Consider the following 24,375-nt stretch of genomic DNA (forward strand, 5'->3'; position numbering starts at 1 on the left):
TTGCCTCCCAGTCCAAAGAGACTTCCCTGAGTGGAGAAGTGAAGCGGAGCGCTGTGCGGAAGCGCTGTTCGTCGGGAGCCTTTTGCTGCACGTTTGAAATTCAGGGCAGGACGTAGGGATGGGGGAGGCAGGCCGCCTGCCTGGCTAGTCACCGCCCCGAAGCTCGCTAAAGAAACGGCTACCAAGGTTAGCACCTTGCGCACAAGAAAAAGAAATCCCGTATAAGTAATGCAGTTCTTGGGTCAGCGAGGATTTACTTTTGAGTAGACACGCAGAGGCTCAGTCCTTAAAGGTGGCGGCGTGTGGCTTCGGTTGTGCTGGACTGCTGTTCCCTGTTTCGGGGTTCCACTCTAAGAGGACTTTTGTGGTTGCTCAAGCTCTGCTCGTTGCAAGACTGTTTTAAGTTAAATGCCTTGTTAGACACAAAGCTGTCAAAAGCAGAGGGCGCTTCCCGGAGCTGGGGGAATGTCAGCTGTCCGGCGGAGGGAGAGGCTTTTTGTATGACTGTAAAGTAGCTGATGGGAGCTGCAGTCCACACACCTGGAGGGAACCACACGGAGGGAGGTGCTGTAAAGCTAAGAGAACTGTGGGGAACAGGAGTAGCAGCCATCTGAGCGTCCTGACACCACCTCTTAAGCATCTATAATATTTAATGGTTCTATAATGTCACCGGTGTGTCCAGCACTTTGCAAAACATAAGGAGGCATGTGTCTACCCTGTGGAGCTACACCTGAAAATCTGTTTGAAATAAATGGCTGAACATGGAAAGAATATGCATTGTTTAGATGTATGTTACTAAAGTGACAAACCAATCCGACATGTATTTATTTAGAAGGAAATTCTGTTGAATTTGCTAGGGTTTTCTTCAAGATTAGATGTAGGATTAAACTAATTATATATTATAATTATATCTTATGTAATGAGATGTATCTGCATATACACATGCCCCATAGCAGTTGCAGCTAATGTTGCTTTGACTTCCAGTTGAGCTGGCCTGATAACTAAGCAAGTTTAGGAGGTGTGGAGAATGAGATTTCTTCTGAGTGATGTGTAATTTAAATGCAAACTCTTGTCTGAAATCACATTTATTGCTATGACTATTCTTATTATTTATTTCATTTCCCTATAACATAATAAAGAAAGCTTTCTGGGTGATTTGTAACAGGCAGTTATAAACCACCTTTTCAAGCCTGTCCACAGGTGGGAAATGAAGGCTCATCCCTTTTAATTAATTTCCTTACCAGTAAATGTATCTTGGCTTCTGCTGTTAAAAATCACTCCTTTCTCAGCCCTAGGATTTTTAGAGCATGATGTTCCTCTACATTTGCTGTGTGTGTCAGGAAGGGGAGGGAGGTTACTGCTAATCTGAGCAGGTTGGTCATAGGCTTTTGAAGGGGTAGGCTGGCAACACACCCTCCGTTGATTTCTTATTCTCCATTTCCTGCTGCTGCAGCATTACCCATAGCTAGAAGGCACGTGTGAATGGAAGTGATGGCTTGTGGGTTGGGGAGGTTTCAGTCTTTGCTGTCAGCTTTTGAATCAGAGTATGGTGATAAAAGGCCCCTGGGACATTAGCAGGTGGCAAAGATCTTGATCCCTGACATCAGGCCTACTTTGAGACTCCTGATTTTCAACAGGATGAAAATCTCTTCTATCCCCATGGCCTTTCCTAGCAATTGAGTTTTTGGGATAGTTTTTGCAAATTTTCAGCTGCTTGCTTTTAGTGCTTCTGTCTGTGTTTTACTCATTATTACTCCTATTTACAGTAGATCCTATGGGGCCTTCCACCTAGTGCCAACCCCTCAAAAGTCTTGGAGGGTGACAACTAGGGGAATGGCCCTTTCTGTGCCCCCTCCCATCTTTGGAACAATTTCCCTGTTGTGACCTGCCTGACACCAAAATTGCCATCTTTTTGACCCCAGGTTAAGGCAGCCCCCTTTGCAGAGTCTTTTAAAGACTCCCCAGTCAGGGGACTGACATGATTATCTAGGTGCCTTTTTTTCTTGGCTGAGTTTTTAAATTCTCTTTTTATTGTCTTTTAATGTTTCAATGCTACTTTAAATTAATTTTAAATTCTTGTTAATGTTTTTATCTATTGTATGTTATTGTTTTTATACTTCATTGTAAACCACCCAGAGAGCTTCAGCTATGGGCAGTATAGAAATGTAATGATGATAATAATTAATGGGGCTACAGTTAAATTAACATTGGATTTCTGATTTTGACACTTTTCTCTGTGTGTGTTAAGATACATTTGGTTTCCCTTGAGAGATTTATTTGTTTGCTGCTTGTAGATCTATTTAGGGAAAATTGATTATAAACTGTAACATTTGAACTGCTTCTCTGGTTCAGAGGTTTGCAATGTAAGTAACTGGAATGCCCAAGTTTTGTACTATACAGAGATAATGAGAAGTGATATTAAGTATATTAAAGTTGCCCATAGGAATGGTGCATGGAAGATCATAAAAAGCTTCTGCAGGTAAACTTCTTTCTCTCTGCACAAAGAATTAAGTTAATGAACCACAGAATTCAATGGGAGACTCCTGTGTTGCATATCAGTATGAACCTCTGGGTAGTGTTTAGAGGCATGTATGTAGATGATTTTACAAGTAGGTTCTCACATCCGTAATTAAACAGAAATTTGTTTTTTTACATAATGTTAAAATACATCCTTTGCAATCTTGCATATCTTGTTTACTCAATGGAACAAGCCATTCATTGAACACAAATGTTGCTGTGGAAATATAACTTTTTGTGGCAGGTAATTGTTAATTTGCATATTTATGCAAGTTAATGTTGTGATCACTGTGGACACCCTGTGGTAAAAAAAGGCAGGAACAGACAGGTATATAGACCAGAGGAAAAGGTTTAGAATTCCAGAAAGGCAGTTAACTCTTATGTAACATATGATAGCTAATATTAAATCTCATAGTGGAAAATGTAATGTTCACTTGCTCATTTCTTTTGAATAATGTGCCACTCCCACATGTTTTGGTTGTAACTGGGCAATCAGAATATTAAGTTACAGTTCAGCTATGATTCTGTACTATAACCATAGGCAAAAGAGTTTTTTATATGCACCACACTTTCTTATCTGTTTGCTTGTTGCTTCATTTTGCTATGTTTTGTTTTTCCTAGCTATATGACAGAGGTCATGTGTAGCTTCCTTTTTTTAAACAGCTCTAGAGGTTATGAGAAATTCTTCTCACAAAGTGAACACATGGGTGTGTTCTTAATCTTGCTCATTAGAAACTTGTGCAAATCATAATATTGATTGAGCAGCTATAAGATCTGATGTGTGATTTAGATCCCTTGCTTTTAATAAAATACTTCTTAATTGATATTTAGATGTCTGTCTTTAGTAATGGGCAAATAATTTGTACTTATTTTCTGTAAAATGCATTTTGTGAATAAAAACCGCAATTGTGCAATATTTGCCTTTAATTATTACGACTGTTTACATATACTTTAAATTTGAAATCATTAATTTTGATTACTGTGCAATACGTAGATGGAGTTTAAAATTGAGCATACATGGAACAGCATCCCAGTGTCTCATGATCCAGTAGTGATAAGGCTTATAGCTGAAAATGGAGGAATATTGATGGAAGTGACTGCTCCATTTTTTAATGACCCACCAGCTCCTCCTGGTGCACCAGGAAAGCCATTCAATGGACTATGGGACTATGAAGGTAAGTAAAACAATAGAGGTTAAGGTATCTTGCATGTAGAGGTTAGTAGTTAAAAAAAGAAACAAAGCAAATGCAATTTGAAACTATATGGCTGTTCTCTATTCCATTCTTCTTCCTAAAGATTCATTGTTTCATTGCCATCACACACCATATTTCATGGCAATTGAGTATATTCACAGTGTGTTTTTTCTACCATTATTTATACAGTTTTTTAGAAACTGTGAGTCTCCCCCAAGGTTGCTGCTATTTCCTCTTCCTGCATGGGCGCTGCATCCAGAGCATTTAACTGCTAGTAAAGAAGATTGTGTGACCATCAGAGTAGTCCCACTAAGTCTGATTGAATAAATGCAGGAAAGCCAGCTATGAGGTACAAATGTGTAAACATAGTTTCTTTCAGTATACAGCATATGGTGGGATGAAAAGATAATTTCCATTTTTATTGGCTGGCTATTAATTGCAAATGATAAGAGTTTATGTGACCTAAATAAATACCATCAAACACCATTTATATGTTGAGCATGCTAGTCTAGATTATCTAAACAGGAAGGAAAGCCATGGAATCTAGATTTTTTTGTGTTCTCCATGCAATTCTGTCCACAAAATAAATATGCAGGTCCTGGGGTTTTATGATAAACAGATATCTTATTATTCAAGTTGAATCCCAAAAGTCATTTATGCTAAGCTATCTGTAAAAAATTATCATGCAGCTTGTGCTTTAGAAAGCCAAGAATAGTGAAGCGCTAAGAAAACTTCATCATTATTATATATAGCCATTGGTATATATGGCACTTTGCAAAGTACAAAAGGAAAGGTCCCTTCAACAAAGAGGGAAGTGATTTAGCAAATTATTATGCAGAAATGTTCTATGATATTTTATTATAAATATGTAGATCCTAGTGATGACCTGTTTATAGCACACGCCATTTGTAAACACTGTTGGCTTATGTTAAACATAATGGAAATAGGCAGTCACTATGCATGGCGATGATTAAAGGGTGTCACTGAAATAAATTCCTGCACTTTCATAGTCAGATGTCATATCCAAGTACAAAATGGCTGAATGTAAAAATATTTATCCTAAGTTTTCCATATAATGAAGAATTGTACGCTTGGCTGAAACAGCAGTATAAAATTGAAGCTCAAGAAGCAGGCTATTAGCTGCTACTTCAACCTTCCATCTTTCATACCAGATAAATTAATTTGCACCAAATGTCTAGTTAAAAATGGTTTATCTTATAATGAGATTTCCAGCAGTTCACTTAGTACAGTTGCCATTTTCAATCATTTCAACTGAGTTCCAAACTATGGTCAGAATATTTTTTTCCCTCAAGCGCCTATTAATAAATCAAGTTCCTCAAATGAATTCTTTAATTCAGTCTTCTGAAGAGCCACCCACTTTGTATCTATGATCACTAAATCTTGCATCCGGCAACCAGGCATCAAAGCCTTAGAAAACATGGATTTCTGTTTTTATAAGCTAGACTATAGGCTTGCACAGCTAGGCAGTAAATGAAACATATTTGATGGGCTATCAATAATTGTACTCTTCCTTGCAAGGCTGCCCTGCTCTCCTCCTCTACCCAGCCCTAAGCAAAATATCCGTTACAGCCTGTCCTTCATTATGAGTACCCTGACTTCTGTCACCCTCAGGTTAGCTACAGAAGTCCTTCTCTAGGAGCAACCTCTAAAAGAAGTAATGAAGGTAGCCACAAGGGAAGAGTCTTCTTGGCTGTGGCACCCCAGTTACGGAATCAGCTGTTTAGGGAGGTGTTCCTGGCACTGACTTTGTAGTTCTCTTGGCACCAGGTTAAAAGCTTTTAATTTTCCTGGCATTTTAATCATTGATGTATTGTTAAATTTATGGATTTTATATTTATTGGTTTTTATCTTGCAAATCATTGGCATGATATGATTTGTTTTTATCATGTATGTTATTACTATTGTTGTTGTGGTAGCTTGTAACTGCTCTCTGTTATTTTGTGATTAGTTGTGTTTTTTAATGTTGTGTGTTTTATATTTTAGATGGTCGATTTGCAAACCATTTTGAGAGCCAGTCTGATTAATTGAATGTGTTATAAAAACCTTAAACAAACAAATATTTTACTTAAATAAGAATATATCAGTGTGAAGTATGATTGAGAAATCAGAATGTTTATTTGGCTTCTCGAAATTAAACAAATCTTACATAATCAGAATTGCTTTCTTTCACCTTACATTTTAAACTTTCTTCATGGTTGCCAAATACCAGCGTTTATACAAAGTGTAGTTTAGAGAGCAATCCTGTGGTTCCAAGAGTGTGTTTCAGGGATGCCAAATATCTTCAGAGTGGACTCTCTAAGGCTATAGGCACTACTGGACTTCTGAAAGGGGACTCTGGTATCAGATACCCAACCATGTTTTGCCTATTTGCAACTGCTTCAAACAACCATGGCAGCTGCTTTTTGGGGAATTAATCTCAGAGAAGTGAGAAGAGTGTGCCAATGGAGAGGGATAGTCAAGTCCATGCTATGAGGAATCTGATAGGTTCTGTTAACCCGGCCCTGATGCCACCCATGCACCTACTTCACCTGGACTAGGAGACTTATATAGATGAAAACGCAAAACATAGTGGACTGAGAGACAAAACCTGCTTCCTTTGTTCCTTTTGCCTGACTAGCAACTGCTTAGTGGGGCAATGAAGATGCAGAACCCTCTATATTCAGAGGCTTCTGTCTTGCAAAGATGTGACCTGTAGGATTGTATCTATAGTTTCAACAAATACATGTTCAGTGTTTTAAGAAATTTGCACAACTTTCTAGGGAACCACCTGAAGTCATGCCTGAGTATACCATGAATTCTCAAGTTGGACTGTGTTACCTTTAACACTAGACACAAAATATGCATTAAAAAACTTAAATGTGTGTGTGTGTGAGAGGGAATCACAATTTTCCCTATTTTTTCTGTTTTCAAAGAATATATGAAAGTTTATACTTTCCTAGTTGAAATTAAGAAGAAATACTCTTATAGAAGGTATTTGCTTTTTATGCTTGCTATATATTCTTTCTAGATGATTTGTTCCTCCCTACTGCAACATGATTCCTGTAGTTTTTTCATACACATGAATGAAATTCCTTCTCTGCTCCCTTGGTTGTTTCACATTCGGTCCATTGCTTTAGGAATTCATAACATCAGTGTCTTGCTCTTTAGGGCTTTTCCTTGGGGCCAGTTCGTGAGTGATTGCTCAGTTCTGTTCAATTTCAGTTACACTGGCCTCTGATGAAGAGTTCCTAAGCTGCATGTACCTGATTGACAGCTAATACGAGTTAGAAAAAATGTTATTTTCTGTAACTGTTTCTAAGCTTACCTAGAAGGAAGAATCATCTCTACTTCCTTGTACCAGTTTTAAAACTACTCTTGTTACTTAATCTGTAAATGGTTTATGGTTGTCCTATCATCAAAGCAAATGATGTGAAATATATACTGTTAATTGGCTGCTGAAAAATTAAAGAAGAAAATAAGCTTTAATATTGCAATTTTATAAAATCTATAAGGAAATAAGTTTCATTGAGTTTACTGGGACTTACCTCCAGGTAAGTGCTTATAGGATTGAAGTCTAAGTCTTTAGTTCTAATGCCCATGGACTAAGAATGACTGAACTCAGTAGGTCTTACATCTGAATACTCATGCATGCTATTACTTAGTAATTGCTAAGTGTAAAACAGATTTAAAATGAAATAAGTAATGGTTTATACATTTTTAGTTGTAGAAGCATTCTTCTTGAATGGGCAAACTCGTCAGTACTTAGAAGTGGAGCTTTGCCCGTAAGTAAATATTTCAAAATCTTTTTTAAAAAGTACACAGTTTTCTGTTTGTTTGGATGTTCAACACTGACTCCAAGAGATTCCTTAAGTTCTTAAGTGTGCTTCAGTTTTGTGATGATGATCAACAGACTCTAGCACCAGAGGCTTGAATCTATACTTCCGGTTAGTGTCTCTCCACCTGAAATTGTTTTGAGGCTATAGAAGACAGATGGGGACCCTCTGACTTTTTGCATTTGTTGTATAACAGCTATAGTCACTAGCCATTGGTATTCCTGGCTGTGGATGATGGAAGTTAGCCTCCAATAGTAAAAGAAAGTCCACAGATGCTCTACCCCTGCTTTAAAGAGTAAGTGCTAGTTCTGCCTTTGACTAGAAGAAAACCTTTAGTAGAACACCTTTGGAAAAGGTTATCTGAATATTTGTATAATGAAGTACCACACAGGGATTCGGATGGGAAGGAACAGAGTCTTCAGGGGCAAGACACATTTCTTGGACACATTTCTCTTTTTCCTCCAGTCAGGATTCTTCAGCAAGGATTCTTTAATAGTCTCTTAACTGGCAGAAATGTTTCCTGATCTGGTTTCTTTAGTTAATAAATTTTCAGTGGGCAGGGTCACATCACATGCTAAAGTCACCATGCAAATAAACCACAGTGGGTTGGTCATGGAGCAACCCATGGAACACCCAACAGACCCTCGGACACACTGTGGGTTGCTTTATCTCTTTATCTTCCACTGCCCTCTTTGTTCCTTTTGTTCACCACTGGTTTTTAGTTGTATTTTTAAGCCTGAAAAAATGCACCATTGTAGTAATTTAAATAAAGGTGCCCTAGAAAATTGTACAGTTGTCTGTAATGTTTTAAAAAAGAAATGTCAGTGTTTCAGAGGCATGTCAATGTGGACCTATGGCCACCAATGATCTGTAGTTTTTCCTGACCTGTATTCTTGCAAGTTTGAACTGCCAGATAGTGAAATGTAGTGGTAACATAGAAACTGATAAGGTTAGACAACATATAGATTAATTTGTGCACAGTTGCCAAGCTTTCAATCCAAAGTCAGTGGTAAGAGAGAAAAGTAGGTGCAGTGAAAGGTGCTGGAGACACAGTCTTTAGCAATGTTATCCTTTCAGTTGTTGAATTGACAGTTCTCTGTGCTCTCCATATTTTTTCCATCTCACTTGATACCCAGCTATTCAGGCTGTACATAGACTAGTTTCTAGTTACAGCATGAACACACAACATGTGGCAAATGTTACTTATCTCAATACCTACAATGGTAGGAGAATTCGCAAGTGCTTTTGAAATCTGCATTAAAGTTTATTTATTTTTATTTATTTTTCCATTTATATCCTGCCTTTTTCCTACAAAGGGCTCAAGGCAGCTTACATCATTCTCCTCCTCCATCTTATCCCCACAACAACAACCCTGTGAGGTAGGTTGGGCTGAGAGTCTGTGACTGGCCAGAGTCACCCGGTTGGCTCCATGGCTGAGCGGGGACTAGAACCCAGGTCGTCTGAGTCCCAGTCCCATGCTCTTAACCACTACACCACACTGGCTCTCTAAATGAATCTAGGAATCCCACGTAGTATTCTATACATTTGTGGCTGCAGTAGCAGCAAAATAACCAGCAGGAGAAACTGGTGAACAAAGTGATCAGAGTCCAAAACTGATTTAAGGCTTGAGACTTACAGTAGTGTACAGTTTTAATTTTTGGAAGCAGGCATGAAGGAGACCAAATCTGAATAGAGTCTAAAACCAGAAATGATGAGCAGTGATCAGCAGTTAGGATGATGGATCAGTGAAAATATTGGGCAGTTACTAGTTAATGTAAAAGCACCTCATAGTTTTTTATATGTTTTTAATCATATATACAGTATGTACATATATATAAAATATTTATGTTGTGGGTTTGTGTAGAATGTAGCACATATAGTCCTACAATTTCTTCATATTTAGTTACATTGCTGATGGTTATTTAGAAATGGTTTTCAATTTTTATGTAAGAACTATAATAAATCCTGGCTTGGAGATGTGCAAGTGAATGCATTCCTATTATAACTATGCCATGTTTTTATAGGCATGGACAACATCTTGTGTTGTTACTTTGCGGCAGACGAAAAATATGCAAAGTAAGTAAACCATATGATTCCCACCCCGAAATGCGTGATTGATTTTAGGATTGAAATATAATTGTAATTTTTTTAACATAGCAAGAACTTCCTGTAAAGTTTGAAGTGTCAAGAACAAGTGCCAAATGGAATGGCAGAGCTCACCTGCCTTGGAGCTATTTTCCAGCAGCCAGTGACAAATTTAATGCATTTGCGATTCATGGATCCAGTGTGGATAGAACATATGAAGCCCTTTACCCTGTGCCTCAGTGTGACATTCAGAAAGAACAGGAACCTGATTTGTAAGTACATCTGTGTTGCTATTTAACGTTTATGACGGTGGGGGGTGGTATTTTATTCCCTTCACTTAGAGTGTAAAGTTAGAAGACAAGGATAACTCGGGAGAATCTGGGTCATGGTCAACATTATTGTGGTATAGCTACTGGCACTAAAGAATGCATGCGGGGAAACTTTTTATTCTGTTTCTAGTAAAGAAGTGATTAAATAAATATAAGCAAAATCACAGCTAAAAGTAATTTTTCTCCTGTTTATACTCTGTTTTCCTAAATGTTTTTAAACATAAATGTGAAAGCTAACTTAGTACAGCTATGCATTTTTGTTCACTGTTTGGGTATGTAGTACATTAACCAGTATGTGAATTGGTGCATTTTTGCAAAAAAAAAATGAGTGTGCTGGAAAGGTGCTGTAAATTAGCACCTTTTTAGCAGAACGTTTTATTCTTCTGTCATTGCCTCAACACACATTATTTTGAATACATTTAATGATTTTGTGGGGTTTGAAATCACTTGCTGTGTCCCATACTCATTGTATTTGTGCAAGGGGGCTAATTATGAGTACTTTGCAATGTTCTGACAGAGTCCACACTTTTCAACTCCTCCCTAAACTGTTGTGCAAGTCCAGCCATTTCATTAGTACAAAGCTTAGTTTTAACATCTGGGTAAGGATGTTAACTTGCGCATTTTACTAATGTAAACAGAAACAAAAGGAATAATTGGAATCTGAGTTGCTGATTAGAAGAAAACTTTATATATGAGAGGAATTAAGTTTGAAAGAGGTAACTGTTGTAGCACAATCTTGCATATTCTCCGTGTCCCTACAAATAGCTGTACCAGACAAAGTCTAATCCTACCTACTTGTATCTCATTGTATGGATTTTATTATTTTATTTTATTTAAAACTTTTATATGCCGTCCCTTACACATGGCATCTCAGGACGGCTCACATGGATGTGTTAACTGAGTCCCTAGTTGTTATTCTTGATCTGGGATAAAATTTGATAGAGCATAAACTGTATGCCCCACTTGTTTAAAGGAAGTATTGTACTGTTCTTTATATTGTGATAATTTGCCCAAGGCTCTGAGAGGTGATCTTTATGTGTACCTGGCTATAAACCAACAATTAACTGATCATGGTTTCTTTTCCCAGAGCAAGGTGAAAATTTGCAGGTTCTGGGCTGAGAAACAGGTACACAGCAATTAAACTATCAAAACAGATTCTGAATTTCACTTTAAAATATTAATCTTTACATATAAAGTTATTTTATGATATCACAGGACATATAAAACAATATAAAATAATTATAATAAGCAAAACACTTTTCAAAACCTAATAGAGCAGGTTTAATGGGCCCAGGAGAGCCCCCAAAGACCACAGAATGTAGCGCTTGCTTTTAGGGGATGGGATAAATGGAAGGCTCCAGTCTCAGAGCCCTCTGTCCATTGGGAGCACAATCCATAGGAGCATGCCTTTCCTTCTAGAGAATTCTTTTCAGCACATTGGATTGGATTGAAATTGTATATAAACAGAGTTTATCTTGGCTTATTTACACCAGAAATAGAAAATGGGTACAACGCAATCTTGCCTATGTAGGCAGCCATCCTTGCTTCAGGCTCCTTAGCCAACCCATATGTTGTTTTTCCTGAGTTCAAATGGATAAAGTTTGGTCTTGTTTGTTACATAGGTTAACAATTATAAAGTCAGGGCAAGGATGTAGGCAGTCGGCTGCTACAGTCAGGATGCCAGGTGCAGGTGCAAGGCAGAGACTTTGCATGAGGTTCCAAGGGCCAAAGGCAAAAGGCAGATCTGCAAGCAGTCTGAGGTCAGAAACCAGTGAGACAACAGGGCCCAGACAGAAGCACTGTCCAAGAATAGGTCAAAGGTCAGATACCAGAGAGACAAACACCATCAGAAACAGGGCAAGGTCAGGAAGATGGGGTGCAGGTACCTGACGAGGCAGGGTCTGGCTGGGGACAAGAGTGAAGGTAGGAGCAAGGACACACAATAGCCAGCTCGACAGCTCATGCTGCCGTGGCAAAAAGGGGCAGCACAAGGAAGCCGTTCTGGATCTCTCTGAGGCTTCTACCTGTGCTGCATGATTGTAAGCACCTGATCCCTCCAAGCAGGTACCGGTGTTGTCCTGGTTCTGCAGGTACTTGTGGGGTGAATCAGGCTCGGATCCTGACAGGCAAACTCAAAGGTCAACTCAAAGGTCAGAAGAGAAAAATGCATTCACTATGATATACAGTCAATTTCTACTGTATCTGCTAGAAGCAATGATACATGCTTAATATGACAATGTATTTAAGCAAAAGAATATCGGTATTATAGGAGATGCAGAGAACAGCATATGTTACGAGAACAACATAACGATTTTAGTCATATAGTAAACCTTGCTATGAAGCTTATTACACAGGCTGTTGCAAGAGTTCTGAGATTCTAGGAGAAAAATGCTTAAATATGAGTGCAAAGACTTGTGTGGCAAATGTTGATGACAGAATAAAAAGTACATTGATTATGCACATATAAATACCATTAACATATGTACAAATGAGGATGCAATTTCTTGGAGTGGTAAGAAGTACTAAATTTATCCTAGCTCTCTGATATAGTTTTAAAAATTATTAACATGTTTATACTAATCCAGCTGGAATTGCAATGGATAAATTCCTAAACTCTCTGAATCTTTGGTTCCATTTTCCTGTAGCCATCGTCTAGAATATTTTAGAAGTCTCAACCTGACCCTGTTAATGGGAGAAGATTGGAAGCAACCTATATCAGATTTGTGGGCATCATGCAAGCATACCAATTAAAAAGGACAAGAAGTGCTGAATAGCTTGAAGTAGGTAGTTTCATAATTGTGTTCATAAAATATGAAATATTCCAATGGCCTTATCTGCATGAGACAACAACCCATCATGGGCAAATAGCCATGATGGGCTGTCATATCATGATGGGCTGTCATATCAGACTGTTGAAAACCCTCACCATTCTCTTTCACTTTGCCATTGTCAGTGACTGCCCTTCCACTGTGCCTTTATGTCCACATTTAAGCCACACTAGGTACTTAAATCAACAATGGAAATAAGCTGTGATGCTCATTTTTAGAATGGAGAAAATCAGTAGAGTTCACAGAACAGAGGACTGTTGATTTGACCTATTTTGGAAGCATGCATTTTGGTTAGCTTCCTGGATTATTTAAACAAGTTGTGGCTTGCTGCTACTCTTGTGATGGGTCTTCCAGTTGCAAGATGCTAAGCAAACTGGAAAATGCCCTCTCTTTCTACGTTTTTCTCCAGAGAATTTCGCAGTAAGCTCTTACCTGTTTCTGTTGGTTGTTATATCATGGCAGCAAAGTACTTATAGTTTTGTGGTTCGCAGGTGTTGGAGTGTCAAATAATGCAGTATGTGTGAGAATAACAAAAAGAAAAAATGGAAGGGTTTACTTATTTCTATAGTTATGGACAATGAATTTATTGTTTTGAATTTGCAATGATGTCCATGATGTTATGCCTTCTGATTACTAATATTATTTTTACAGAAAAGGAAATGGAAGAAACCTGCTTTCCTGAAACCACACTTCTGCATTCTAATGGATGTGAACTGGAGAAGTAATCAAGTTGTTTAAGCAAATCAGCAATTAATGCTACTCACAAGCATGCACTGAAGAATTAAGTCTCTCCTGGTCTGCTGTACCCTCTAGACTATCATTGGATTTTAAACGTTCATATATTCCTGACTTGAGCATGTAATTCTGTCATTTTTAGTGACTCTTCCTGAACCAGCTGCACAATCTATCTGTTGCTCTGTCACCTCTGTTGTGTCTTGAATACTTAAATGGACACTTTTCTTCAGTGGAAGCCCACCTTTGAAGTATTAAAAAAGATCTGTGGGTCTGTCAGTGTGACATAAACATATGATTTCCATAAAAATCTACTTTATTTTACAAAAATAAGCATTGTCAATGTATTTAAGCCAGAAGCTGTTAATCATGGAGTTACATATTGTGAGCTAAACTGTATACTTTGTTTTTGGTGTTGTCACACAAGTTTTCCTTTCTCATGCTAAACTGATAGCCTTGTGAATGAATAATGAATCCAGCGATATTGATTCAGGTGGTTTTCTGTCATCTCTTTCCATTATAGGGAAAGTTTTCATGTCATGCTAACCCACCCTGTAAATAACCGACAGTCGTCATCTCTTTTTCCACCACATTTTTAAGCTTTTCTTCAGCCACTGTGGTTTTCTCACTTCTATCCTTTTTTTCCTCCCAGAAGTTGCATTTCACAATTGCTGAGCTGACAGGCCCTGACAGCCCTTCCAGAGTGCTCAAGCAGCACAGTCACTATTTGTCATCCCTCTTTTAATTATTTTATAAGCATAAAAATTTTAGCAATTAAAAACATATTTGGCCTTGCATATTTGTGAAAGTCAAAAGTAGGAAGCCTTCCCTGGGCAATGTCTTGGGAGGTAACCGCAAACTGCAGCAGGCACCAGTGATGGACATGGACCTATTTACATCCTCTCTGGGTCCATTTTTACTTTGTGCTGTCTTGGCAGCTGTCAAAAGGCATGCTATCAAGGGAAAGCCAAAGGCGCAAGGGATTTTGCTTGTGAAATGGGGTAGCAAGTAGCTCACCTCCTTCACAGCAGCGTATAGGTTATTTGGCTGGTTGGTTGACTCTCACTTTTCCTAGCTTCCTCATGCGGTCCATCCATTCTTTAAATTCTAGGTACTTGTAAAAGTAGAAAAGTGCAGGCCACCCTTTTATGGGAACAGAGAGCTTATATAAATTGTCAAAGATCGAGCTTCCTTTTAAAATTGGGGTTTTTTACAGGGATCACTTGAGACAATGGAATTCAAACTGAACCAAAAGTTCTTGGAGAGTATCTCTGCTTCAGTATAGCTGCATTATGGCATCTGTATATGGCATTGCCTAAAATGTAAGGAAACATAGTTAACATTGTATGAGAAAATGGATATATTGGATATTTCTGTTGCCTGGTACTCTCAGGGGGACATTCTGAAAAGAGCAAAGCGTCATGTATTCATGGAGGCTTTCCATGAATGTTTTGAATGCAGGAAAATCGATGTTCCGGATCGCGTGGAGGACCTCTTAAGTCAACCCAGGTACTTGTTTTCAGAACATAGCCCTTCAGGATGGTGTCAGCTCCAGGGTTTTGAAGACTTTGGGACAATAGTTCCTTAATGTGCTCTTTCCATCAGTGAGTTTCTCCTCATCTTCGTCACCAGCTGCTTTTGCTCTTCCTCATCTCTAACCATTGCTGACATTCTTGGGGGGACCCCTGTCAGGGTGTCACTGTGGCTGAAGCATAACCATACCTAGCCTGTATTGCTTTTCTCTTTGGGTTGGGGCCAATGAAAGCAATGAGGGAGAAGGGAGGGAAGGCCTAGCACGCTCCCCCTCCTAATGTGCTTGGCAGACTTACATTGATAATACCTGAATAAGGCTTAAGTCTTGATTCAATCCCCTATGTTTTATTACTGCAATAATGGGTATATGTTTTAAGTGCCACAAATTCTTTACTATAATCATAGCCCACTGATTAAAACTTAGTTAATTATTAAAGCCTTGTCAAGGTTACCCAATACTGTTAATTACTTCTTGAAAATAAACATCTCAGAAGCCTCCTGGCTCTTATAATGGAGCTGTGGTATATGAGGTGTGCTGAACTCTTTATTGCCTGATGGCTTTGAAAATGCAATTTTTACTTGCTGCAACTTTGATCACTATGTGCATTACTTCCCCTGTGCACTACTTCATACCAAGCAGGTATTGCATAATTTTTTGTGGGTTGTCCAGTTAGAGAGTGGCCTGCTTTCATGTTTAATGCAGATTTTATTTCCTCCTCTTTCTTCCATAAAGATTTTTAGTAAGATAAAGGCTTTGATTCCTCTTATAAAACATAAGGGATGGTTATGAGTCATTTCAATATGAACAAACTCTTGTGAGAATTAGTGTAGGGGGGATGGAACAACATTTCATCCTGTTCCTTCAGCAGTAAGATTGTCAAAGTGCTTAGGAAATTAGATATTCTGTACTAAAAAGTTATAAGTTAGTTTAAGTTATAAGCTCTGCAAGAAGTAAGATCATTGGTTTAGTGAGAAGCAAATCTTTGCCACTATTTCTCAGGATTGGGATGTGTGAAAATATTTGTGTTGGAGCTGTGAGTTCCAGAAATGATGTTCACTCTTGTTTTTGCTTTGTTTAATACTTTTATTGGAAATTGATTTTTTTCTGTTCTGACAATAGACCATATTTGTGGAAAGATTCATGCATTTATCTACCAACTATTTTCCTTCATTAGTCTTTGAAATACAATTTTCTCGAACAGCTACACGATACAGCACAATCCAGTGCAAAGTTTTGTGATTTTCTTTCCATAAATTTCAGGTGAATGAAAATTGTGCATTAAGTCAGAACTCAAACCAGCAGTCCCCGGGTTATGAACAAGTTCCATTCCTGAGAAAATGGAAATTCATCCTTAAGTTGAATGTACAGATCATGAATGTACAGATCATGTATAGTAGGGCCTCCACATATGCAATGGTTAGGGGAGCAGGACCACCATGTAAGCAGAAAAACTGTATCTCTAGGCTCCCTGCTCACCCAAACTCACCAGTGCCACCTCTTTGCATCAAGGAAATGACAGAGAGATTTCCCTCTCTAGATGGGCAGGGCAGGAAGGCATGTTTTGAAGGCCTCCTCCTCCTTTTTGCTTCCCCTGTCTCAGTGGTACAATTTTCTGCAGTAATTTTTTAAAAATTAATAGGCTTTATGGCAGTTTGTAAGTATGGGGTTGTTTATAACTCAGACATTCATAACTCGGACTGCCTATATTTAATATTCAAGTTCAGTCTTTAAGAAGATTTGTGCAACAGTCTTATGTGTATATCTTATCAAATGCCTCCTGAAATATGTCAAGTTTTACTTGACTGCATTTTGAGACTTTAGTGATGCAATTTCTCTGACTTATTCAGAGAATTTTGCAGTCTAGGTTATGTGCATGGGGGATGGCAAATGACACTGTCTTCCAGTAGCAACTACTCTCATTTTTAAAAATCTCTTCCCTTTTCTGTGTACTCTGGGAAAAAAATATGGAAAGGCTGAACTGCTCCACCGTTCCTTTTAATTGGCGGCACTATTAGTCTGGAAGCACCTGTTTTCCCTAACTCCTTTCCCCCTTTGCATGGTATACCACTCCTGCACTATCCCACCCCATTTTCATTATGAAAAAAAAGAGGGGAATGACACATTTTTTCCCACTGCACTAGTTTCATGCCTGGCTTTTCCCCTTTCAAAGCTCAATGAACCAAGAAAAAGCCAAGCATAACAACATCTGTAAAAATGGTGGGATGGATTTTTCTTTTGTGAATAGTGTGTGGATGGAATACAGACTCTTAACTGGAATCCCCTTTTCCTTGTTATGCCTGCTGTCTTTTAAAAGTCTTCCAACATCTTGGTTCAATTAAAAAATAGAGCTACCAAAGGAACTAGATCTGGATTTAAGAGTTTTTCTAGACAAGGCCATTAATTGACTGCTGTATTTGCTTTCAGCTTCCTCACAGAACTGAGGTCTGAGCACTTATATGCAATGTTTCTCTTCCTGCCTTTTCACTACAGAACATCTAGGTGGCACTTGGTATAGTGGAATAGTGAAAATACACAGGAACACATTGCAATTTTGCTGTAACAATGAAATGCTGCATTTTCTCTGCTCTAAAAACCCTTGCTGGAAGTGCTGATTAGACACAAAAACAAAACTGGAGGTCTTGACATTGTCTAAATGTGACATTGTGAGCAGGGATTGAACATGCGATACATGCCTTGTTCAGAAAAGCCCTAAATGGCTGCAACTGGACTGGTGGAAGAAGATCTCCATGCCTCCTCTTTGCCAAGGCAGGCATTCTAACCCCCAAAACTGGGGCACAGCTACACTGCGGAATGGGGTAGGCTGCACTGCAGGAGGCAGGTGAGGAGGAAGGAGAGGAATTCCCTAAAAACTGGCAGGATCGTCTTCCAGGAATGGAGCCCTGCTTATGATTTCATTTGTAACCACTTCATGATGCCTATCCCGTTTAGCAAGGTCCTCCAACACTGTTAATATTTGCAAGGGCTGGAGATTCTACCATGGAGAAGTGAGTGTTGGGAGGTTTCCCTAAATCTGAAGTTAAACCATAGTTTGAAAGCTGAGCGGTTGTTCTGAAGCTATGGTTTGGCTATTCAGACATCTCATTAAGCTTTATTCAGCTATATAGCTGAATTAAGCTCTATAGGCTGCATTTGTTAAGCATGATTTGGCAGGATCTCTGAATACCAAAGCAAAATTTTCTTGGATCTGAAGTGAGCCTTGTAATGGTTTTCTGATTGTTCATGGCCTGTGTTAGCCATATACATCAAAAGTGCTAAGGTGCAGAGTTACCAGGGTGCTGGCATATGTAACTGCTTTTGAGGATGTGAAGAGCAAAGCAAGCAATGTGTTTCTTTACCATCCTCGCCTCCAGGCTTGCTTAGTGTAGTCCAGTTGTATACAATGAGCACATTTTGTCTAACAATTTTACATTCCTTTAGATTTCCACCTTCTTTGTTCATGCCATGTATGTACAGGCAGACTTAAAGAATAACACATGTTGTTCAAAGTGGGAGAATATGTCCATTTTCAACAGAGGCTGATGGTTCTAATGTCAGTGGGAAGGTTTGCCTGCTCCAGATTGGGCTCTGAACTTTTAAGGAGTTATCCATGGTGCTGAACCTGTGGAATATTACTTTAAAGTTCAGACCTCCCCCGCGAATGGATCAACTGACAATGCAGTCACCAGAATCTACTGCTCACTGGTCCAACCTATTTCAGAGTCCTATTGAATTCAGTGTAAATTACTCTCAAGTAAGCATGCATGGATCGCTGCTGTCTTGCAAGAATTCAACATTTAAACCATGATTCTGAGGCAGCCTGCAGAAGAATGGCTAGCAGGTAATAGTAATGCTGTTCTCTGTCTCTTGTTCTCCATCTTCTGCTTGCATTGTATTGTTTGCATGTAAGACATATATAGATAAAAATGCAATGCCCATTTTTTATTACACCTATTTATTATAGGTGTAAAGCTTATTACACATGAGTTGAGTAGGGTTGGAGATTTTTAAATAAAGAAGTTAAATATAGCAAAATCTAATCAGAATCCTTAAATGTACGTGTTTGGAAGTAGAAACTTGGGTTTTCTGTCTTTTTTCTTTGCAGTTGTGTTTTGCTATCTGTATGAGCATAGAAATAAATTTTAGATAATTTGTGCCTCTCTTTATTATTGTATTTAGAGGCTTTTCCCAGAAACCTTGCTTCTTACTGTTTCTTGCCACTAGATGGGAGAATAAAGTTATCAATGTTGTGTTTAAGAGTTCCTCGCTAAATTTTCTTTTTGACTGCTTTCTAGAACTATTTTTAAAACTTCAAATTAAGATAGGAATAATCTTAATTTGATTGCTATTTCTAAGATGGAACTTCCCATTTCATGATTAAAATGGAACACTGAATAAGAGCTATTAATCTGAGCAATTTTCACTATTGAAAATGTAACTTTTCTTAAGTGAAAATACAGCTTTTTTCATCATGGGATAAAATTCTTGATGGTTGAAACAAGATACATTAGTATTTGCATATGAATGCATCAAAATTCTTAAGTTTTAACAGAATAAAATGTATAAACACATTTAGGCTCATTTGTAACAGTTCATGAGATTAAGCATAATGAATGGCAAAGTCACTGCGGTTATTACACTTCTATTTTTTCATTTCAACCTAATGTTTTAAAATGTTGAGTTAAATGAAACAATGTATTTCCAATTGAGGCTGCAATTTTGTGCATACCCCACTCATCTATGGTGGCAGCTGTAGGTCTCTCTTCTGTCTTCATTGCATAGGATTGAGTCCTGAGTATCACAGAAGCTCTGGAAATGGACAATTGTCTTGCATTGGCTTGAGAAGTTGAATGAATAGCTGGCATGTTTGAACTCTTTTGCTTCCCAGTCCTTTTTACTTTTGGTCAATTTAGCAGCTATGCTTGTGATTGTCCAACCCTGGCAAACAAGCTGTTGGGTATATGTGGAACATATATGTTCTTCCATCTCTTTCAAGGGTATTAATTCATCATTTTCTATAAATATTGGACCACCTTTCAACTTTCTATAAATATTGGACCAAAATGTCCATATATACTTAATTATACTGTAAGATACTTACAAACAGTATTATGAAATATTCCTGCTCCTAAAAGCTCGTAGGAAGATGTTTTGGGTGGCAAGGATCCTAAGAAAATACAGCTTACATTGTTTGTGAAGGAGATTTGTACATGAGGGATCAGTACATGCACATTAACAGAAAATGGAAACAACTGCACAATGCCTTTGCAATGGTGAAGTAGAGGAGTCGATCCAGGGAGCTCTTGTCAGTAGAAGCCTTGCTGGATTAGGGTCCTCAGCAGGTACCCAGCTATGACCTGGCTTGATGCCACCTTGTCAAAGTGTCTTGTATGCTATGAGAGCCTGTTTTTACCTTTGCAGGGGAGGGTACCACCACCAGATAGCATATTTTGGAAATTCATAAAATTGCCCTTTGGATCCAGCACATAAAAATATGGTGATTTTTGTCATGATGTTCCTGTTGTTTAGATGACAGTGTTCCAGGAACGGAAATTGAGATCATCTGCACACATTGTGTAGCCATGATAACTCAGGATTAAAATTACCAAAAAGCTAAACAACTAAGTCTATGAACCCAATGTGGTTTTGAGGCTGAGTCCCTCAGTCTCTCCCACATATAGCATAGTAAGCCACTTTTAAACAGAGTGGATTTTCAAAGGCAGTATGTGATCTGGCACAGTAGCAAGTGGAAAAAAAAGTCTGAAGATCTCACTGGTATGTCTAAACTCTTGGACGCAACTAAAGGTGCTCTTTGGATTCCAGCCTATATTTAATGGAGATGGAGATTCAGCTAAAAGTGACTTATTGTGTTAAATCAGTCATTAAATCCAGCTCAGTGAACCTGTGTTAAAATCATACCTCAGCCAAGGACTCAATGTGTGGTTACAAGTGCATCAGTCTGTGAAACAGGAAATAGGTATAAGGATGATCAAATAAAGATAAAGAACCTTTGCTTTATAGTATTAGACATAAGAATAGATTTCTATGACTGGTTTTTCCCCTTATTGACTGAATATCATGGTGGAATTATTTCTTTCCTAGTGGTCGAATCCTATTTTAAAATATAGTGCAACAGAAAAATACCGGGAATGGAACTCTGCTCATAAGTTTTGGAATGTAAAAATATATATGTCTGTTACTTTTTTACGCTTTGATTTATTTCTGAGAGTGTTTCAATGTCACAAGGCATTTCCATAGCTGAAGGAATTGTTGAGCTGCCTCTCTAAAGTTAAATCATAATACATGGTTTAATATCACACAAAACCAGTGTTTTTATGGATCAACAGTTATAGGGATACACATAAACACATGGGTTCATGTGTAGTTCCCAACACCACTGTGATTCCCTGCTAAGGAGGAGAATGAAGTTGCATCTGCAAATTTTCTAGCCTAGAAGATTTCTGTGTTTTGTTCTTTTCTATTCATTGCTGTAAAATTCACTAAGTGTTGCTCTGACAATATTATATTTCTATGAAACCTGTTCTGACAGTCCACTTTATTTATCCTCCTCCTCCTTGGTTTTTGTTTTGCTAGGCATGGCTACCTTCTTGTTTTGAAGTAAATAGATTTCCACTAGAATAATTTCCATATATAAACAAACAAAACAAACATCTAACCCAATCAGATTTAAGTATTTCATTTCTGGGTACTGCTCATGTTTTATGTACATGAGGATTTCAATATACATAGATGTTGACATTAAAAGGATATATCTGGAAATCATTAACTTAGCTCCTCTGCATCTTAATGAATGGTAATTAGAGATTTGAGACTGAAAACCCATCCTGTTTGCATTTGTTTAATTCATTTCTGACCAGACAGCCAAAAGTGGACCAAATTGCAGTCCATAAAGTTGCTTGAAGTATTTGAACAAATTTGGAGCCCAAAAAGCATCACTTTGGCACAATTTACTTTATTTACAATTTGTGAAATTTGCATAAATTTGCACAAATTTAAAACAGAGGCCCAAATATTGCACAATTTCCCCCTGCTTTCTATTTTTAAAGGTTTATACAAATCGCAGCCTATTTGAGAAACAGATGGGTTGGTTCATGTCAGATTAAGTCAGGACCAGAACATGGTTGATGAAGCAGCATCTGTGGAGCCAAACTGAGATCAACTGGATTTCCACCTTAATTAATTAATTTATTTAAAATATTTATATGTTGTCCTGTCATGAAGGCCTCAGGACGGCTTTTGAGATTATCTGATTCCTTACACATTCCTAGTGGAGACTGGCTTAATATCCTTTTTTTAAAATAAGTTTTATTCTGAATAAACCTAATACAAAGAACAACTAAAAAAACAACATCATCAGAAACATCGGACCTACTGGGTCAGCCCCCCACATTTTTTCTTTTTATGTTAACTTATAAACATATTTAAATCTATGCAAAGCCCTGTTTCTCTAGCCAATAACAAAAAGAGTTCCAAGTTTGATAGAAGTCAGTATCTTCTTTCTCCTTCAGTGACAAAATCAATCTGTCCATTTCTGCACAGTCCAAAATCTTTTTTAGGATCAGTTCATCGGTGGGTGGTTCTTCACTCTTCCAGAGTTGGGCAAATGCAATCCTAGCCGCAGTAATTACATGTAAAGTCAAGTACATTTCTTGTTTACTAATATCAGGCATAATTCCTAATAAGAAAACTTCAGGTTTAAAAGCTAAGGGTTTTTGTAACATTTCCTCAAGCTATTTATGTATTTTAATCCAATAATTTTTCGCTTTATCGCAAGTCTACCACATATGATAGAAGGTACCCAATTTATGTTTACATTTCCAACATCCATTTGACATATTTGGAAACATCTTGGCTAGTCTATTTGGCGACAAATACTATCTATAAAACATTTTATACAAGTTTTCTTTATATGAAGTTGCTAATGTAACCTTAATATTTCTCTCCCACAGCTTTTGCCATTTTTCTAATTCAATATTATATCCAAAGTTTTGTGCCCACGTTATCATAGTTTCCTTAACCTGTTCATCTTCCATTCTCCTATCTAGTAAGAAATTATATAATCTTTTAATCATTTTCTCATCTGATTTAAGCATCACCTGATCAAATGCTGTTAAATCCTTATAAAGAGACTGGCTTAATATCCTAACTGGAATGTCTTGCACTAGTGATGCTGGCAAGATTGTGCAAACTTACTATACCCCTACCACAGAATGGTGCTTTTGTAGCAGCTGAAATTCTTTGATTGACCACTAAGTGGCTCATTCATCAAGACAGATCTATTTTGGCCATTATACTCCAAGTATAATGATGGATGATGCACCTTTTTACTGTGAAAAATGAGACAAAAATAATTTCATATGCACATTTTTGGAGATGCAAGCAATGGAGTGAAAGGGGGGCTTTTTGGAGGTACAAGAAATGGAGTGATTTTGATGGCAAACTAAATATAATAGTGCAATAGTGTGTATGCCTATTCGAATACAAGTCCTGTTAAAGTCAATGAAACTTACTTGTATAAGGGATTGTAACCTACTTGACTAGTCTACAGCAAGGTTGAAGACAGAAGGATATAAATACAGTTCTTTTTATGCAAATGTAGTTGTACTGAGCTATTTGATTACTATGGCAGTTATTTAATTTAATGGAAATAATAGCCATGGCATTATCCAACATGCACTCATGAATAATTTTCAATGACTGTTCAGTGAAATTGGTCATAAGTAAATGTATGAAACAGGGATGCATATGTACTAATTTCTCAAGTTCAGCTAAGGTCATTTGATTAAAGAATCTTTCTAGGGATTACAAATCATGGTGTAATCCGTTTCTGCTGTTAAATTAAATAGATGGATTTCCACCTTTTGCTTTGCGAACAGAATTTAAAAGCCAATCACTATGTTTTTGAGGTTTAAAAAAACCCTTTTCCCTTCTGATTTTTTTTCTGTTGTGGTAATTACAGACAGCAAATTCATTCCATCATCTCCATTAGGGTTTGTAACATAAATCATAGTAATACAGTTAAGTAATGCCAACACATCTGCAAATCACTTGCAAATTGGTTCTATGGAGTTTTTTCTATCAAATTAATAAAAATAGCCACCTGTTGACACATCTTCCATTTATATCAAAGTTTTTATTATGGTATAAATTTATCTGAGACTATTTATTCAGTGCTATTTAGTACTGAGCAATACAACATTCCTTAAAACTATTATAAGCAATGCATATATATATTCCATAGAGCTGGAAAAAGGTTTTCATATTTCAGAAGCTAATAACCATGTGCTATGGTATGGAAATGCATAA

The 24,375-nt window shown here is 37.6% G+C and overlaps 1 protein-coding gene across 1 annotated transcript; it reads left to right on the top strand.

The window, feature by feature from the left end:
- Positions 1–20: 20 nt before the first annotated feature.
- CUNH4orf33 (chromosome unknown C4orf33 homolog) lies at positions 21–16,260 on the top strand. Its single transcript, XM_044429360.1, has 7 exons — positions 21–186; positions 3,512–3,692; positions 7,432–7,492; positions 9,568–9,619; positions 9,701–9,900; positions 12,603–12,737; positions 13,437–16,260. Exons 2-6 carry the CDS (start codon positions 3,512–3,514, stop codon positions 12,706–12,708), a joined length of 600 nt encoding a protein of 199 aa, XP_044285295.1. The 5' UTR covers positions 21–186; the 3' UTR covers positions 12,709–12,737; positions 13,437–16,260.
- The last annotated feature ends 8,115 nt before the right edge of the window (positions 16,261–24,375 follow it).

This window comes from Varanus komodoensis, unplaced genomic scaffold (assembly GCF_004798865.1).
Source record: "Varanus komodoensis strain SLA01 unplaced genomic scaffold, ASM479886v1 scaffold2, whole genome shotgun sequence".
NCBI lineage: Eukaryota > Metazoa > Chordata > Lepidosauria > Squamata > Varanidae > Varanus > Varanus komodoensis.